This window comes from Canis lupus, chromosome 3, assembly GCF_011100685.1.
Source record: "Canis lupus familiaris isolate Mischka breed German Shepherd chromosome 3, alternate assembly UU_Cfam_GSD_1.0, whole genome shotgun sequence".
Classification (NCBI taxonomy): Eukaryota; Metazoa; Chordata; class Mammalia; order Carnivora; family Canidae; genus Canis; species Canis lupus.
The window spans coordinates 8004246-8024120 of record NC_049224.1 but is presented as its reverse complement, the minus strand read 5'-3'; the positions used below and the strand labels follow the sequence as shown (position 1 = coordinate 8024120).

At 38.2% G+C, this 19875-nt stretch overlaps 1 protein-coding gene across 25 annotated transcripts in view; it reads left to right on the top strand.

Annotated features, from left to right (window-relative positions):
* PPIP5K2 (diphosphoinositol pentakisphosphate kinase 2) overlaps positions 1 to 19875 on the top strand; it is a 98636-nt gene that overhangs the window by 71748 nt on the left and 7013 nt on the right. For 24 of the 25 annotated variants that reach the window (XM_038532218.1, XM_038532210.1, XM_038532203.1 and 21 more), the window contains one exon: positions 1259 to 3014. The exons of the other annotated variant lie outside the window; for it this stretch is intronic. In XM_038532218.1, coding sequence (XP_038388146.1) covers positions 1259 to 1371 — 113 coding nt within the window. In that variant the 3' untranslated portion in view covers positions 1372 to 3014. Of the gene's footprint in view, positions 1 to 1258; positions 3015 to 19875 lie in introns of those variants that run through there. 25 annotated transcript variants of the gene reach the window in all.

Here is a 19875-nt window from a genome sequence, read left to right as displayed (position 1 = left end):
GTGCTACTAAGAATGAGTTTTATGTTGGAGTTTTAGTCATTGCCCATGGTGTGGATTGGATACTCTGGATACTGTCCTTAGGCCAAAAGCTTTTTTTTTTTTTTTTTTTCTTTTTTTTGAAAGATTGAGCTTGTGAGCTGCCAGCAAGGGGGCAGGGTGGGGAAAAGAGCAAAGGGAAAGGGAGAGAGTGCACCCAGTGCAGGGCCCAATGTGATCACAAACCCTGAGATCACGGCCTAACGAGAATCAGACACTCAAGTAACTGAGCTACTCAAGCAGCCCATCCTATTTTTTAAGGCCAAAAGCTTTTTTTAAAGTGTGTGTTGGGAGGACTGAGCATGGGCTCTCTTCTTCCAAGTGTTGATTTTCTCTGGTATATACCTCCTTTTGTTTACTCTTCATTGTCTTCAAATAGTTATTTTTCATATTTTATCCAGAGTTTATACTTGTTATTTGCAGAATTGGTCTGACAGAAGCTTCCCATCCGACCAGAAGTGTAACCTGGCTTAGAATAATTTTCTAATGATTCATTATGGCTTGACTTTGGTTTGGATACAGAAAGATGAATTCTAAGTCAAGAATGTTTATAGATTCCTAACCTTTGGACTTTTTAATTAGAGACATAAGAGATAGAGGAGAAAATAGCTGCTTATAGGAAAATGATGAGTTCAGTTTTAAACATATGAAGTTTATGTTTCCTGTCAGTTGTCTGTATGGAGATTTCTAGCAGGATATACAGGGGAAAGACCTAGGACAGAACTGTACATTTGAGGATTGTTAGCACAATAGATGGTGGTTAAAAATGATGAATAAATTAGTTTTCCAGAAAGACTATAGAGTGAAAAAAGAAATTTGTTTTGTGAGCACAGCCCATTGACATTACTTTTCTGTACTAGTGTTGAATTCTAAAAAGTTAAAAGGTTAAAAATGCTCCTTTAAATGTTAACAGTGTTTCATTTACATCACAATTATAAAGTAATTATTTTGTCACTTAGCAGTATTATTTGAACATGAATTGGGACGCATGGGTGGCTCAGCGGTTGGGCATATGGGCGTGATCTGGGATCAAGTCCCACATCGGACTCCCTGCAGGGAGCCTGCTTCTCCCTCTGCCTGTGTCTCTGCGCCTCTCTCTCTCTCTCTATCTCTCTCTCTCTGTGTGTGTCTCTCATGAATAAATAAAAAAAAATCTTTAAATAAAATGAACATGAATTGCTTGTGAAAATCTAAGCAATAGTTTTCTTTTTTTTGTGTGTAGCTACCAGCGGACCTTCTAATGCAGTTGTTCCTAATACCTCATCTCGAAAAAAGAGTGTAACTGGCAAAACAGAAATGCATGAACACAAAAAAAACACTGGGAAAAAGAAATGAAACCTTAGCAGAAGCTGGAACTCCTTAAACATATAAAAATCACGTGTTCAGTAGAAAAGGACACATAATAAACCTTGACTGAAAACTGTCAAAGCAAGTAATAATTTATGTTTTTCCGTATACATCTCTGTATTCATTTTAAAATATGTTAAGTCCAGAGAATTCTTTGTATATATTTGGGTAAGGAACGTTTCTCATGATCTTGAATGAAATGTTTAAGACAATGCTTATTAATATTTAATGAGCAGCAAAAGTTATGGTGATGAAGGTCTGTCATTCTTAATGTTAGGTTTACCATGTGCCCCTGGTAAAGACAAAGACAGAAAAGCCCGGCTAACTTGTACCAGTGTCACACCAGTAATGCTGTTTACTCAAGAATCTGTGAGGTAATCTCTCTGTACACTTTCATTTTCATGGAATTTTATCTTAGCTGGAAAAACCTATAGCTTGGGTTAGAATTTGATAGTCAGGATTACCTACTGCAGATTTTTAAAGTATATTTCCAAAGAGATTTCATTGACCATTGAAATTAGAAAGTTTTTTCCTCCTTTTGTTGGAATTACATATATGCTGCAATGTTTAATAACTGGAGTATTAGCATATGGGTTATTTTTTCAATATGTGCTTTGAGATTTTTTTTATTGTGTTTTTATTTAAAATATTACATATACAGCTGGGATAACTACACCTTTATGCACATAAATTTCTATATTAATTTGTAGAAAATACTTTCTTTATATATTTCCTTGCCATAAGGTGCTTTTGCTCATCAGGAAAATTTTGCTTCATGTATTGGGGAGAAAGACATCTTTAGTTTTGTTGTTGTTTTTTTTTAAGAGATACAGTTGACAAGTTTATAAATGTTACACTTATTTTCAGAGTTCTTTTTAGATCTAAGGAAATCAGTTCAAAAATGAATGTCATCATTGTAAGAAGAATGTCTGAATTCTGTAGTTAGTAGATATTATGTATAGCACCTCTTTTTAGCATTTCCATTCTTATCTCTAGTATATCTGTTGATCTCACTAAGAAAGCTTAAAGACTGAACATTTGAAGTAAATGCTCTTTTCAAATGATTAGATTTTGAAAGGAAATTGAGATCATTGTTTTGTGATTTCATCCATGATGTGAAAAAAAGGTATTTATTATACTTGGTGCTTTTTTCCCCCTAATGTACAAATAATTATAAGCCCCTTGAAATGACTTAAACTGTAAACCAAACAGTACAACCTGATAAGAATTCCATACATTGCCAGTCGGGTACCTTAAATTGCTAAAGTTTTAGTTTGAAGCTTACGTTTAGGAAATTACTGAATTCTCGTATGAACACAACTATTAAAATTCTTCAGAAGACTCTCCTAGCTTTAGATCATCATCTATGAATTGACTTTTAGAAAATAAGCATATTATATGTTAGTTTTAAGAGGTACCAGATACAGAAGTCACAAACTATATACAACTATATAAGTTTGTATACTTCACGTGAATGTAATTGTATTATATGGAGACATGTCTTGTAAACAGTTGAATGTACCTAAGCTTTCTGTATGTGAAAATGTTAATGTGCTCAGTGTGGGAGTAAGAAACTACTTTTATTTTTTAAGTGGAACTGAATTAAATATCGTATTTCCAGAATCAGAGAATGGCTTAAATGGCAGATTATTTTTTATTCCTATTCCTTATCTCTTTCCTTTTAGCTTTCAAAGTAGAAATAAAGGAAAAAACTATTTGAGTATTAAACATAATGCTATCTTAGATGTGAAATAAAACTTCACTGTTGGCCGCACACATTGCAATATATTCACTAGGAATCAACTAGAAAAGTTCAACGGAGCTCACTTTTTCCATTCTTACATAAGAACTATGATTTCACTGTAGTCACTAAACTCAGTAATATCTTTGTGTAGACTGGACGGTCTGATTTGAAAGAATCTTTGAGTCATTTTCTAAAACAACAAAAAACCTTATACATAAGAGCAAGAAATGATAGTTATCATGGTTTAGTGGAAGTTTGAACCATCTGTTTCTCACATGATTCTATCTCCGGAAGATATGTTTTTCATCTGTTTTAAATACTGGAAGAAATTGCTTCTTGTGGCCTAGTCCTCCAACCAGCAAGGAGATGAGAAAGCACAGCTTGGGGAACGGCCCAGACATTCTAGGATGTTAGTCTTCATAGCACATTATTCATTCTTTCCATCCTTAATCATACATCTGAACTCAGACTTAACCTTGCCCTTGAAGTTGTGCTGTTAGCTTTTGCTGCTCTGGTTCTATTGAGTTCTCATAATCCATCTTCAACACCAGGAAATATTTTGGGGGGTGTTTTACCAGCCTTGGGTTAAGGAGAAAAATATGCCAAACAGCTTATCTCATGTTTCCTTTGACCAGGAAACGGAGGCAGAAGAGAAGACATAAAGGGACAAAGAACTTGTAACAGGGTGCTTACTATATACATGCAGCAAAAGGGCAATAAATGGCAATTAAGAGAAAAATTAAATGTATAGTTCTTCAAGAAATACTTAATTGAAACTCTAGACAAAAGTCTGTTTTGAACAGTATTACCCAGATTCCCTTCCAGGTTTTGCTGACTTTCATCTGCATGTCCACTCTTACCTAATTTCATGCCAGTTTGACCTGAGATTTTACTTTTTTGTCTTGTGTTTATACCTTAATGGAAAGTCCTCAGTGTTTTCTTTTGTGCTTATCAAAGTTTGCTTTCCATGTAGTGTTCATTGATATGACATCATTTTCTCCTTGGCTTATCTGGACAGCATAAACTGTTGGGATCACTTCTGTGATGGCTCAGCAGTTCCCTCTATCCCCTCTGATTCTCATAAACTGTCCCTAGAGCCATCACCACCAGCAGCATTCTTACCCATGGGGACAATTTTTATATTCCTTCTTAAAGGAGTCGCTTGTCATAAGGAGTCCCAAGTAGAAACAGCTCTCCCTTTGTATAGAATCATGGGTACCAGACTGTTGCCTTGTGAAGTTTTCTTTATATGGGTCAATTTTTTTTGAAGATCTACTCTGTTTTCAGAGAATGGAGAACTATTTAAGGTCTATTATTTTATACCATATATAAATTATTTCTCGATTATTTTTTAGATTCTCTGTAACTTTCCTTTAGGCCATATGCTTATTCATGACTTGAGAGAGAGGTAAATGTTAACTTCCCACCTAGATATTTTCTTCTCTTTTGTCTGATTTTTATTTTTTTCTATGTTGTATGTGGCTGTGTTTTCTGTCGCATATGAATTCATGACCGCTAGCTAGACTTCCAATGTTTATCCCTTTAACATCTTTTGTTGGTGTTGTGTGTTCCGTTGGATATTTTTGCCCTGCAATTTAAAATGTCAGATATTAAGATATGACTTAACGTTTTATTGTAGCTTGCATTTGCTTTGACACACCTTTATCCGTCCCTGGATTTTTTTAATATTTTTGTCACTTTGTTTAAATATTTTAAATAGCATATAGTAAGTTTTGCTTTGTGATTCGATTTTAGGATTCCTCTTATTTCATACATCAGTGTAGTCTGTTTATATGGAATACATCTTTGCTTTTAGGTTAGTGCTTTCTATCTTTATTGCTTTTGTTTTTAATCTTTTTGTAAAAGAATACTTTTCATTGCAAGAAAGAAAAACTCCAGTTGAAACTTAAAATCATAAGGAAGTTTATTTATTTTTTAAAAGATCTTATTTATTCATGAGAGACTGAGAGGCAGAGACACAGGCAGAGGGAGGAGCAGGCTCTATGCAGGGAGCCTGATGGTGGGACTCGATCCCGGGACTTCAGGATCGCGCCCTGGGCTGAAAGCAGGTGCTAAACCACTGAGCCACCCAGGGATCCCCCATAAGGAAGTTTATTAGGTGTTTCTGTGGTGGAATGGGCTCCAGCCACAGTACTCTCAGTCATACTGTCATCAGGGACCCAGGTACTCTCCCTCACACCTATAGCATAGTACAAGCTTTGTCCCAAAGCTGTTTTCCCTCATGTTTGCAAAATGGCTGCCTGTGGTAGTCAGAGTTATATGTTCCCTTGTTCGAGTCCAGCACAACAAAACTTGAGGAAAATTCTCCCTTAACCATAGTAAATCTTTCATTTCAATGTGATGGGGCCAAACTCATTTGGTCATCTATCCACTCCTGGATGAATAACATTTTCTAGGAGAATTCCATAGGTTTGTTGGCTGTGGAGCTGATGATGGGGTTAAGTTCCCCCAAAAACCTCGGCACTGTGGTTAGCTTGGACCAATTAATGCTTTGTTGTGGAAGGCTATTCTGTGCATAGTAGGGTGTTTCGCGATATTCCTCTGTTAAGCTGCAAGAGTTGAGGTAGTCAGTTAAGACAATGGGCCAAAATAATCAAGTCTCTGATGACTTACTGTGGTAATATAAGCAAGAGGCCAAAAGGAAAAGTAGTACTGGCTCCTACTGCCCTTCCTTCCCCCTTGCCCCACCCCACCCCCCACACCGAACGGCACTTGGCAAGGGTCAATCCAATGCCGTGCAATGCAGATGGAGGAAACTGTCTCACTGCTGAGGAGCCCTGAGCAAAAGGTTCCTGTGATTTTGTGAACCCAGAGAACTAGGGACAGGGAAAGAAAGAAAGGCTACAAGTGCAGAAAACTATGGAGACAAGTACCTTGGTCAAGACCTCTGCCCAGTAGGAAGGTCTCAGTGGAGACACCTGCACATGGCCTTAGCCAAGGTCCCTGAGAAGGAGGCCTGTGGATGGAGGTGTCAGGGCTAGGAATGCAGATATGAATATGAGCATGGTGGCCTTTGGTGTCCTGAGTCCTTGACTATAACTCCCTTCAAGACTATGTGGAAAAGATAGCTTTCCCTCATAAAGCCAACCAGGCAAAGCTTTTGTAATTGCCCATGATAAGGCCTGAAAGATTATACATAGAATTTTGGCCTAAAGTCAGTCTCCTCATCCTGATCTCTAGCCTAAAGGCCAATAACTACCCCCCACACACACACACACAGAGTCAAAAGTGTCTCTAGACATTGCCAGATCCCCTGGAGAAGCAGAATCACTCCCAGTTAGGAAGCCCTCCTTTAAGCACATGAGCATATGAAGAAAGGATGACATATGCCCAAAATTAAGGTTCTGTTAGAAAGAGGAGTTGAAAAAAAAAAAAGAAAAGAAAGAGGAGTTGAGGGATGAATAAAGGGTGAGTAATCAACAGTAGACCCTACACTGCAATTTCATTATATTATCTGTGTTTGCAATAGTTCCCTTTGTTCCACTAGTGGTTTTCTTCTTAACTGTAATTTTGATTTATGTATTTCATTCTTTAGATGCTATTGACTCCCTGCTATGAGCAGTGTCCAATTAGTATATTTTTTTCTGCTTTTCCTTTAGAGCAGTTTTATTATTACCTTGGTTCTCCTTGTGTTTAGTTTTATACCCATAAATATTTTATGCCATTATTACATGGTTATCCATTTAAATGCCATATTTTGAACCCCTGATTAATCAAGATCAAATCATTTCCACAACATGCCCTCTTGGCCTTCTCTCAGTTTCGCTTGCTTCTTTTGTACTCCCTCATGTGGCATCTTTTTGGGGGATGACTTCTCCATTTCTTTCCTGAACTCTGTTCACTCCTATTGCATTTCCTTTGGTTGTGTTTCTGATCACATCTTACTTCCGGGTAAACTTTTGTTGCCCTAAGTCGAGTTATGACAGTATATATCTATTCCTATATTTAATACGCTCAGTGGATTCATTTTTTGCTGTTGAATGGTTTTGTCAACAATGGTTTCATCTGCTATTGTTTCTCCTGTTCCTGTCCTCCTTTTCTTGGCATGTCTGTGCAAGTACCATGCAGGTTCGTTTTCATTTATTACTCATCTTGAAATAAGTTTCTCTCTGGCTGACCTCTTTGCTACACATCCATATGGCAGGTAGTGCAGTATTTTGGACTAACAGTTCTTCCTGGGTAATAGAGGAGCTACTTAGGACAGAGCTGTGGTTCTGTGACAGCTGCTTTAGCCTTTTATTCTCTCCAGCAAACAATAATTGACAACTGCAGAGCCGCGCCCCTTTGGAGCCTCTTTGCTGCACTCTTGTCTCATCCACAGACAGCTTCTTGGAAGTGACATGTCTGTGTTTCCTCCTTTGGCCTTGCCTCTCTTGCCTTTCCGTGGCACCAGGCGGGATGCAGAAAACTGCCAATTGCTGGTGCTCACCCCATTTCCATTGTTTCAGACAAGAAATTGGTTGTGTCCTTCAGAAGATGCCAGCAATGTTGGAGTCTTTGGGTCTAATGACTTTGAGATGCTGCAGATAGAAGCAGCCTCTCCAGGCATCTTCCTGTTAGACCTGTATTTCATTTGTCAGCTCTTTCTCATAAAGTCGTGTTTTCTAGTTTTGTTGAAGACAGTTTATATCTCTGTTCTATGTGATTTCTCCATTTTCAAATGGAGTATCACTTCTTTTTTTCTTACTCTCCTTTGACAAGAAAGAAGAGAAGGAAGAGGAAGAAAAGGAGAAGCTTTTGTTTTCTTAACACAGTATTTTTTAAATGAAGTTAATAATGCCATTTGCCTAAAGTCCAGTGTTGTCAGAATCAAATGAAATGGTAATTTGGTAAACTGCAGAAGGAAGAATAAATTTGAAGCGTTATTTGTGTTATTTTGTTGTAATGGAGTTGTATATAGTCCAAGTGTCAACCAGGCCTCTGTTTTCAATGGCATTTCAGCATTTTTGCAGTCAAGGATGTTCAAGACAGCTCCCAATAGTCTTTCATGGTTGCTTTTGTTGCCACGGGAACAGCCTGCCTAGTAACATTCTGACAAACCAAAAAAAAAAGAAAAAAAAGAAAGAAAAGAAAAGAAAAAAATCAAGGTTATTTTGGCATCTTATCCATTTATAAAATCTTTAAAATAAGACAAAACATTCCTTCTTAAAGCAGTGTAAAAAAAAAAAAAAAAAAAACCCACAGTTTTAACAAAACAAAATGAGGGCTGCCCTCCCACCCATCCATCTCCTGTCATGTGTGGTGTGAATGACACAATTGTGTGATCCTGGTAGGATAATGGATGTATGGTTTAGGTAACCATCTTAAAACCCTTACAAGGATGTATCTTGAAGAAAGTGGGCTACTTTTCATCCTATGTGACGTGCTTCATGAGTACTTGAAATATAAAAGATGATTTAAACTACAACAAAAAAAAAACAATGTGCTTTCTGAAAGTGTTTTGCTACTTTAAAAAACTGTAGTTTTTTCTCAAACTGGTCAAATTGAATAGAATGCTCAGTGCTAAAGGTGAATGGATGGCTAGATGGAAAAGTGAAAGGAAAAGAAAATTAAGGAGAGGTGAGCCAGGATGAAAGAACATAGGTTTTTACCACTGTATTACCAAAACAACATTGCGGATGTGAAGAAACTGGAGGCCAGATAATAAAGACTGTCACTGTACGTAGAAAGGCTAATTTGTCCTATAGGAAAACAAGACCTGGGAGTCCCAAATGCTATAACTCAAAACAGTTTTGTGTACCTGATTTTTTATTGATCACTTAGAAACCCTTTTGAAAGTTTCTAATAAGCCATATGCAACATCTACCTCCTTTTGAACACTAACGTACTTAGATGGGCATAACTAACTAAAATAAGAATTAGTGGTACTGATGTCCATCATTACTCCTCCTTGCTCCCCAGATGGTCTTTTAAGGAACTGACTGTTCATGCAGTTGATGCTACAATACTTGTAATTATAATCTTAGAATTATCTCCTTGAGAATATTTAGTAGCTTTCACGTATTACCCTGAGTGCATTTACTCCTAGATAATAGTTGATATTGTAAATGCAAACTATATATTAGCCTAAACAGTATGGAATATAGTCGTAGAAATGTTTTACAGCAAGAACAAGAAACAAATTATACCCAGTTTATTGATATTGGAGTACTGTCAATCGTATGAAAGCAGATGACTAATAGGAAATCTTTGAGTGTGTGGAATATGTTATATTTCTACTACCTGTGCATTGTTACCTTGTCTGGTGGTTTAAATGGACAGCTGCAGTTATTCTGTAAAATGATCTTTGAGGTTCTCAGCCCTTTTTACAGTCTATAATGATGCGATTCTAAGAAAGTTCTTTTCATTGTTACCCTCTGCCCTCTATATTCTGACCTATACTGCAACCACAAATATGTATCTGTCTTGTTGTATGAGAAACAGTAGACCTGATACCATCATAACATGGTTATAACTCATTTTGACAAAAAAAAATTATCCCTAAAAAACTAGAGTTACTCCATGTAATCAGATGACCTCATATTACTGAGTTGTGCTAGAAGGCTACTACGTACGCAGAAAAGTTGGTTGCTAAGTAAGGGATGGGAATTTGGGAGGAGCTTATCTCCTCAAAATCTTCACCTACGTGCTAGATACAGTGTCTGAAATGTCAACAGTGGAGATCATATGGCGAAAATCATTGAGAAAGCTCAGTGAACTCCCTGCCAGACACATAGATCGCCTCTTTTAAAATGCAAATACCCTTGGAAGGCTTACATCATTAATCTGGCCATTAACCCCATAATTTATCAAATGCTTTTCTCACAGTCATCTGAGAAAGGCATCTCTTCACCAACTGTGTGCTGCATGCAGATTATAAACCCATTACTGTGCTAAGCCCCAGTGGTATGAGAAGTCCTGCTAGCATTCGTCCAGGAATTTACTGTCTTTTGGGGACCAAGTGCTCTCAAGCTACACAGAGAATTCCTGGCAGAATGCGTAATTAACTCTTAAATTCCAAACACTTAAAAATTCTGGATAAAATATTTATTTTGGAAAAGCATGTAACAGCTCAAAAGCAAGATGTTAAGACCAGAGGTACCAGAAACAAAAGAAATCAGCCGCTAAATCAAGCTTGAAGTCTTTTTGTCTGAGGGACTCAAAGGGTACCTCAATCCCCGATTTCTCAGGGATAATTTATTCGATCAGCATGAGCTATATATAGCGAAGGGTACTCTTGAGGAAGTATGACAGGGACTGAGGTTGCAAACTGTATGCACGGCAAGTCGCTGGAGCCGGGCTCCATTCATAAAAGAGAGCAGGAAAGAGGGGCTCTAACGCCGTGCAAACTGGAATTGTAAACTCTCATTACTACTCCTTGTCTGGAAAAGCCTTGCAAATCCACAAAAAGATGCAAATGCTGAATCTCACCATTGGGACACTTTCACAATCCAGGGCACGCACACTCCCACAATAGGAAATCACCCTGAAAAGAATCTCACCATTAAAAAACAACTTGCAAATCCCATGAGAAAACCACAGGAGACATTTGGCATCCTAGGAGACTTTTTATCCGAGGAAGTAGATGGTGGTGTGTTATTGTGGCCTAAAAGGAACAGAATCAGGCTGAGGCGGGAGGAGATAGTTAAAGGGGAAGATAGGAAAGGCAAACAATGGTGGCTTCATAAATGAGCCTGAGGTGGCATTGAGTGGGAGGCTTTAATTTAGGGGGCTTAAAGAATTTCATTAACATTGGAGTATAAATGACTGGAGACGGACGCTTTCCGTGCGAATACAGTCTCAGAGGGAACTCTGATGAAGTGGCATTCTGTACATTGTGGTAGCTTTTCAAAGTAAGTGACGTCGAGCTAACATTGTAACATGAAGTTTAAAAAGGTTTTAAGTCATTTTTATTCCAGTAACCTAGTAAGATTGTTCTCATTTGTTCATTGTCTCTTCCAGTTAGTATTCTTCGGTGTCTTTGCATAATTGTAATTATCGGGCCACACACAGAAAATTTTGTTTTTCCTGAGTTTTTTACTCCATATTACATGACCTTGTCCTATGAGCCATGGTATTTATCACAGTCATAATTATCACTTTAAAATCTTCACTTCATTTAATTTTTTAAAATTTTATTAAAATATAATATATATTTATATATATTGTGTATATATTATAATATATGTAATATATAATATGTGTATATATTATATATATACACACATTAGGTCCCATTAGGTCAAATGTTACTAAATGTAACAAAAAATCTTCACTTTGCTTCCTCTTTTTTTCTTTGACCTCTGCCCACATGTACCCCAAGTCTCATTTTCTAAAGACATCTCCTTACAAGTTTTCCAGTTCTTTCTTCAGATATTCACCTCCACATTTCTATATTGATGATCTTATACAACTGTGTTTTGATCGCATCAGTTTTAGATATTATCTGTTGACTTATTATGCTGGTTAAGTAAGAATTTACCTTTCTAAACTCTACTTTTCCTTCCTACTCTCTAACAATGCTGTTAAATCACTAATCGGTGCATATACCATATGTGGCTGCGTAAATATTGCTTATTGCTAAGCCAAGTAGTATGCTCTGATTGTTCCCTTTCTTGTAAAATACTTGTTTCTTCTTGAAATTTTCACTGGTTTCCATTCAGTGGATGTATTATGAGTCCTTTAAATTCTCCTGTGGCTATGTAAAGCAGAGTTCAATATTATTTTCAACAATCAGGTAACTAATTACTTTTCAGTTTTACCCCTGAACGGCTCCTTCTTGTGTCTTGTCAGTAGGATGACTTTAGAAGTTGGGCTCACAAAACCAGACAAAAAACAATGACAGATACTCTGGAGTCAATCCGATGACATCTTACTGTCACAAAGAGTTGGATGGTCCTACCAGTCAGGAAAAATTCAAAATGAAGGAAGGATTCATAAAGTTCAGTTCTTAGATTTAGGGGAATAATTATACTTGAAGAAGGGCCAACAAAATTCAAAATCCCAAGTCACATAGCCAATTACATAGAGGTGGCCAACTCACAGACTTCTTTGAAGAGGCAGAAAAATTAGGTAACGTGTATTTTCAATCTAAGAGATGCAGGCTTCCTTCTTAAGGCCATGGCATACTGGGTATAGCCACTGTGCTCATCAAAGTGGAAGGCATCAAAGTGGAAGGCAAGTGGAAGGCATCATCATCATCCCATCTTCACCTAGTCCCAGGTCTTGGAACAGAAAGAAACTTTGAACACGCTAACAAGATGACCATAAAAATGGGATACTGGCTTCAATATTTTGTTGTTGGGTAACAGTTTTTGCCTAGGTAAGAAAGAACCATTTATCTCTTAACCTTGGGAAGACTTAGAATTAAGGTAGAGGAATATTTAAGGAATCAAACTTACAGTAACTTTTTGTTGTTGTTAACAAATCTCTGCAGCTTAGAGTTTTAGGTAACTAGTACCTGAGAAGACCTGGCTAATTAGAGTTAATAAATCAGCCTTGTGGTTCTCATTTAAGGTATGTGGTTGATTCGATTTTTCGTCGAAATTATTAAATTTATAAGGATTATATGAGAACCTTGGAATATTTGTCACACATTTAAAGTATTTAAAATGCAGCTTATAAAGCTTACACAAGTCTTGCGAACCCAGCTACTAAAGGGGACTGAAGATTAATAAAAAGGATCCCTCAAAAGTGATTAAAAGTTACTAGGTTTACACACACAATGCTATAATCTTTTTTTTAATAATAAATTTATTTTTTATTGGTGTTCAATTTACAACATACAGAATAACACCCAGTGCTCATCCCGTCAAGTGCCCCCCTCAGTGCCCGTCACCCATTCACCCCCACTCCCCGCCCTCCTCCCCTTCCACCACCCCTAGTTTGTTTCCCAGAGTTAGGAGTCTTTCATGTTCTATCTCCCTTTCTGATATTTCCTACCCATTTCTTCTCCCTTCCCTTATATTCCCTTTCACTATTATTTATATTCCCCAAATGAATGAGACCATATAATGTTTGTCCTTCTCCGATTGACTCATTTCACTCAAATGCTATAATCTATAAGTCAGCTTTAAGTGCTTGGTAATTCCGGACTTGTAACTTTATTCAACTGAACATTTTATTTATTTATTTTTTTTAAAGATTTTATTTATTTATGATAGACATAGAGAGAAAGAGAGAGAGAGAGGCAGAGACAAGCTCCATGCCGAGAGCCCGACACGGGACTCAATCCCAGGACTCCAGGATCATGCCCTGGGCCAAAGGCAGGCGCCAAACCGCTGAGCCACCCAGGGATCCCCTCAATTGAGCATTTTAAAAACCAAAGTGTTCTCTGAACGATCTTTCTTGTGCTCCCACGCTGCCCTTGATGACATTACAGAGCTCAATTAACAGAGTCCCCTGCCCTTTGCCGCATTCTGGGCCCCTCCTCTTTGAACCTACCTCCTCTGCTTCCCTGCCTTAGCTCTTAAGTTTCCCACATTCTTTGCCCGGGTCCTTCTATGAATCGCATGGCCGCACAGTCACTCTCGGAGGACTCAGAGTTCCTCCAGGAAAGAAAAAGGGTGAATATAGAGGGCTGAGTAAGAAGCAGATGTATCAGAGAAAACCACCGGGGTCTGTACACAGCCTTTCCCTCCAGCCCCATCCCCTCTTTGCCTCCCCCTGAACCATGTGCCCCAAGCCCTCCCTACTTCCTGGAGTGGCTTGTTTGCTTTGGGTTCCCCATCTGCAGTGACTTGCCCTTGCCTCTGCTCTTTAAATCCAGCAACACAATGTGGTGTGCTTTCTGCTTTCCATAAATCTGTTGCCACCTCTCACCTGATGTTCTTTTCATTCATATGCACTTTCTAGCTTATTATTATATATATATATATATTTCCTTTCTTGTCCTTTTCGAGTGGTTGGGGAGGGAAGTGTGGATACATTGCCAGGGTTCGACTTTCGTTAACAGGAAATCTCATTTTCACAATAGGTTAATAGTCTATGAGATCCATCTACCATAATTTGTTTAAATGTTTGTTATTATAGAGACTTTAAAGAGTCTCCTCTTTTATAGAGTCTCCTCTATTATAGAGACTCCTTCCTTTTCTTTTCTTTCCTGTCAGCTTGTTGTTGTTATTTTGTTTTTTTTTTCTGATAAATTATTTCCTGGCAGTAAAACACAAAAGGTGGAATCATGAGGTTGAAAGTTGTAAAGTGCTACACTGTGGGGCAGTCAAAAAGTATGGGTTTTGATATGAACTATAGTTTAACTCCTGATTCTGCTCATTGCTATTTGTGTGAGAAGCGATTTGTTGTTTTGGTCCGCCTGAGTCTCAGAACCCAAATTCAGATTAAGACAGAATGTATATTCCAAAAATCAAAATGCTCTGCAAAGTATTTTACTAGTAAATAGTAAATAAAATAAAAGTAAATAAGATGTAAAATAAGTATAAATATGGCTTAAAAATAAAAAGTAAAGTAGTCTCCTTGGTGTTAATCTCCTTATAACCTCCTTAACAAATTTAATTCCATTATGGACTGTTTTCCTTTCTTAAAAAGTCTCTAATTTTGACAATTTCTATGTATCAAGTCACTTCTAAGTTTTATCAAACCGCGCACACCCTCAAGGCTCCCTAAGGCATGTATCTGAAATTTGAACAGTGTTCTTGGCACCTAATTAGACCTTTGCAAGTGGTATTATAGTAAAAACAAATTCTTTCTCTAACAGCCTTTGCAATTCATATAAAGTGATTATACCTTTCTGGACTCTTGCCAGCTCTGAGAAGGTGAGTAAAGTAAGCATGAACAGGAGGACGGTTTCCTTGCCTCACTGTCCTACTTGTGTTACTGACAAGTTGATTGCTCAGACTGCACAGAATAGGTTCCTAGCGGGGTGTGAGGGTGGCTCCCTCGGTGGCTCAGGTCATGACCCCTGGGTCCTGGAATAGAGCCCCACATCGGCTGGCTCCCTGCTCAGCAGGGAGTCTGCTTCTCCCTCTCCTGCTCCCTCTCCCACTACCCCCCTCCCTGCTCATGTTCTTTATCTCTCTCTCAAATAAATTAAAAAAAAAAAATAGGTTCCTAGCTTTTCCGTTTCCATTTTCACTTTGAAGAGACCAGTTTACTATAGCATTTTTTTTTAAGATTGAAGCCCGCCCAGTTTTTGGTTTTTGCTTCCCTGTCCTCAGCCTACAGATGAAGCATTGACTGTTTCCTTGAGTAAACATTCCGCTTTCACTTGGCACCTTTATTAGAAAGAAAAGCACAAGTGAAATCACAAGTGAGCAAACGGGGGTAGTCATGAGAGCATCCGAAAGGAATGTAAACTGAATTATATTTTTCTGAATGTTACTCGTATTGCCTGAAATGAACGACACAATTTTAAGAACACTAAACCTATATATTATTCACGTGATCAAAGAGAGAAGTCCTAGTCAAGTAATTCAACTACAGTCCTTTCATTTGAATAGAGACATACTCTTTTCAACTTCATCGTAAATTATTTTGCCAAGCTCTTCGAGGAGCCCGGGGAGGTTAGCAGAGCATGTATGATTGTTCTTACTGGACAGATAAGGAAGTTGACGTCCCGAGAGTTGGCCAGTGGAAACACAGTAAGTCAGTGACATAGCTGGAAAAAAAATGCAGGCACCCCAACTCCTGGGCATTTTTGTTGCACAGAACCGTCTCTTGATGATCATCTCTCTCACTGTTTATTGCTTCAACTTGCTCACCTCACTGGGTGGCTGAGGTTCTCGGGGACTTTCATCTGCAGTTTGTAATTCATGATGCATTTATTGAAAAGACATATATATCTCAAATCAGAAGTATTTTAGTGCACGGAAATTCTGGTAGCTTGACTGGGTTTCAGGAGCCTTCATTCAAGAAATAGATATGCTCAATCTGGTCTTTCATTTATTCAGCCTGTATCTCCACTCTGACTGCAAAGTGGTCACGGGAAGAGAACGGAGGACAATCTGGGAGGCCTGTCTGTCTCAAACCTGTTCTCCACTAGCGCACCTCCCTCGTCACCTTCCTCTAACCTCTGTTGCTTCATAGGTAAAACTCAGAATAATAGCTTCTTTTGCTGCCTTCTCAGGCTGTTTGTGATAAGCAACACTAGGATGAAATATGAGGGAACGCTTGGTAGACTGCAAAGCACCCCACCAAGGTAAGATGCTGTTCTTTCCTCAATGCCACAGAACAGGTGAAGAGATGCCTCAAAGGTCATAGAAGAGCAGAAGTGGGAGCCCATTTCAGACATTTCAGCCTGAGCTGTTGGTAGGATTTATTTGCTTGAATGATACAAGTTGACCTTTAGTAAAAATCTCCACCATGAAAGCAATTCAAGGGTGGCAGTTCACAATCAGCCGGGCGTCTCTTTACAAAGTACCAAAGTACACCAGTTAGAGCTGGTTGGAATTCCCAGTCTCTAGGGATGAGAGGAATAGGGAGCAATCTGTAAGATTAAACCTGAGTTCACCGTAATTTGGTAGTTTACGACTTGCTTTTAGACTTTCTATCTGGCTGCTGGATTTTCAAAGTCTCGTACCTTAAGTAAAGAGTATTCTTTTGGAAGAACAATAATTTAGACAACTCTACGTTTGTGTGTATCTGCGTGCATGCAGGTCCTCATGTAGGCAAGAACTAAATGTGGTATAATATAAGTTTAGATTTAGGTTTCCTGTTCCAGTTGGGTGGAGAAAAAGGAGACCAGAGCCTGCCAAGTGAATATGCATCTGAGGGCAGGTTGTATCTGGGGTGGTTTAAATGTCCCAGTGCTTTAACTGCCCTGAGGATATATCAAAGTGGCCATTTCTCCCCACTCTGCCTGACGTTTGAAGCTCCTTTACTGGAGCGTTCTGAGATCAGAAATTTGGATCAATAAGTAGGGGAATAACAGAGAATAGGAAAGAGGAAGAAAGGGAAAGAGAAATGATTTTTAAGTCAAAAAAGTGCCATAGGAAGGAACTATTTGTTTTTCCATTGGCAGGATAACTTATTTTCTAATATATGTGAACACTCTGTAGTGTATTATTAGCATCAGTGTGGCCCTTTAAGAAAATTGCATAAGCGACATTGGTCAAGTCATTAAATGATAGTGTTCAGAGGTCCCTTAAGCATCTAGCAGTTTTGCAAATGACCTTTCTGGATCAGAATAGCCCTGTGTCATGCCACTTAAGTAGAAAAATAGGCTTAATTTTTCAATTTTCTGATAGAACAATTATTTATGATTAATAAAACTGATGTGAGAAATTAATGCCACTTTCTCCGTCAAACACATTTTTTTTGAGAGTGGATTGCACTACATGTCTCACAAAAAAAGTTTAGAAACGGTTTTACTTCCATAGTATTTATAGTGTAGCAAGTCCCTGTGACTAAGAACTAAAAAACAAAAGCATACACCTATTTCTGTTCTTTTATGACTACTCTCTTGCTCTAATCTTTGCTAACCTCACCCAAAATACAGCCTGTCCACATGTAATGTTGGTAGGAGTAGCCCTTTTTGAATGGTCGGTAATATGCTGTTCATTTAACACTGGATAGTTATTAATGCAGGTCCTCTGGATGTTATTAGCAATTACTTGGGGAAAAAAGTCCAATGATTAATTAAATCTGGGAATAAGCTTAGATTAAACAAAGGCAAATGAGCTTCATTAATGCGGGCGTCCTTCAGAGCCTTTAAAAATGATAACAAGTTTGTGATTATTCTGATGGGGAGTTTAATAGACAGTGTTTCCCCAAATGCATTTGACCTTAAACTTCTTTTCTCATGAAGGCATCTCTTGGGAAGGAAAGATAAGTTACCAATTGACATCAGCATGGATATTAGGAAGGCCTTTAAAATGGTCGGCTCTGGATTAGAATCAGACAGTTCTAGTCCTAGCTCAGCTGCTTATTAACTGTGTCCCTGGACATGTCACAAAAACCTTTCTGGGTCTCAATTTCCTCCTCTGTAAATAAGAGTAAAAATACTTCAAACTATCATCAAAAGAATTAAAAAACAAAAAAGAAAAAAAAAAAAAACTGTGTCAAAGTGCCCTGTAAATTGCAAGGCATTTTGAATATAAAAACATCACAAAAATAATGGGTAGAGCATTAAAAGTTGTTCTAAGAATGTCTGACCCACTCGTTTTTTTTTTTATGTGCTTTGACATTAGATGAATTATATGTAAATGATCAGATTTCCTGATTCAACAAAGAAGAGTTATTCTCTCCCAAACCATTCAGGTAGTGAAGTATTATTAACTTTAGGAGAAATAACTATAAGCTAATGAGGCAAAGGTTTCCATATGGGTCATTTTTTAACAGTATCACATGTGAATTCTTACATGGGGCTTACTGAACTAGAAATGATAGGTGTTAAAGAGTAAGCTTCATTACCGTTGATGAACTATCAGACTAGAACTTTTCTCACTTGGATCAGCAGTAAAGTACTTAGAAATGAGGAAAAGAAAATTATGTAAGTAAATAGCATGATGGTTTTGAGTTTCCTCCTAGCATCAACTAGATGGCCGGTGGAGATCATAATAACCCCATGAAATGACAACATGCAGGTTGGAGAAGAGGAAGGAAGCAGAGGGCCTAAGATCTCTAACGTGACTGAAATAGAGGGAATTAGTTTAGGGAATTTCTCTGCTAGAGAAACAGGACGATGTGATAAGAGGTTTGGAGCTAGGTAGCCTAGGATCAAGTCCTGGTCCTCCTGCTGGTGTACAAATCATCTGTAAAATGGGTATACAAATAGTACCCCTTTCCTGCAGTTGTTGTGAAGATTAAATGAGTTAATGGACATAAAGTTTAAGAAACCACAATCCAAAAGGTGTGTAATGTTAGGCTTGCAATTCACATATTCAACACCAGATGGCAGTGTGGCCACCCAAGGTCAGGTTGCCCAGAAGTCCCACAGGTGAACCCCTGGGAGTACCTGAATTACAGGGTAACCGAATTCTTGAAGGTTTCTGTGGAAATAAGAATAATTTACAGGTTCCATGCAAATACTTTTATACACGGTCACATAAATATGTATATAAAAGAAGGGCTTTTTAAAAAAAGAAAAGCTTAAATAAAATACATCCGATGACCATTAATTGCTTTCTGTCACTAATTATTCAAATCATGGTTCCACGGTGTACTAGGCGAATAAGCTTGGACAAGTTACTTACCTTTCCTATGCCCCAGTTTTCTTATCTGTAAAATAATACATGCATTTGACAAAATTTTGTGGAGCCACCGTGTGTCAGGCATTGTTCTAGCAGCTGCAGATATATCACTTTTTAAAAGGACAAAAAATCCTGCCTGTGAGACGCTCTCTCCAGTAACTAGAGTCTAGTGAATAATCAGAGAACCTGTATCATTTAAGATCAGACACTGGTTGTATACCAGGCCGTTCGGGTGAGACTCTCTCTATCTCTGTTTTCACCAAATCCCCAGAGGCCTACAACTAAATCATAGGTTCGACGTATCTCTGCATATTCAAGAGGCCACTGACACAGTACCTGCAAAGAGTTGTCAAGCCCTGCAAGCCTCAGCTCAATATCTACCACAAGCATGTAAGAGAGCTCGGGTGTGTCTAAAGGAAGAATTGTTTTGAGAGAGAATCTATTGTTTTGAGAATCTATTGTTTTGAGAATTGTTCGAATCAACTGTTTTGAGAGAGAGACGGTTGCTGGAGGACTGAGCATCCACGGTGAAGAGTGGGCAATATTCCTTGTCACCTATGTGAGAAGGGGACCTTCGAGAGAAGCACTGGGAAGGCTTGACAC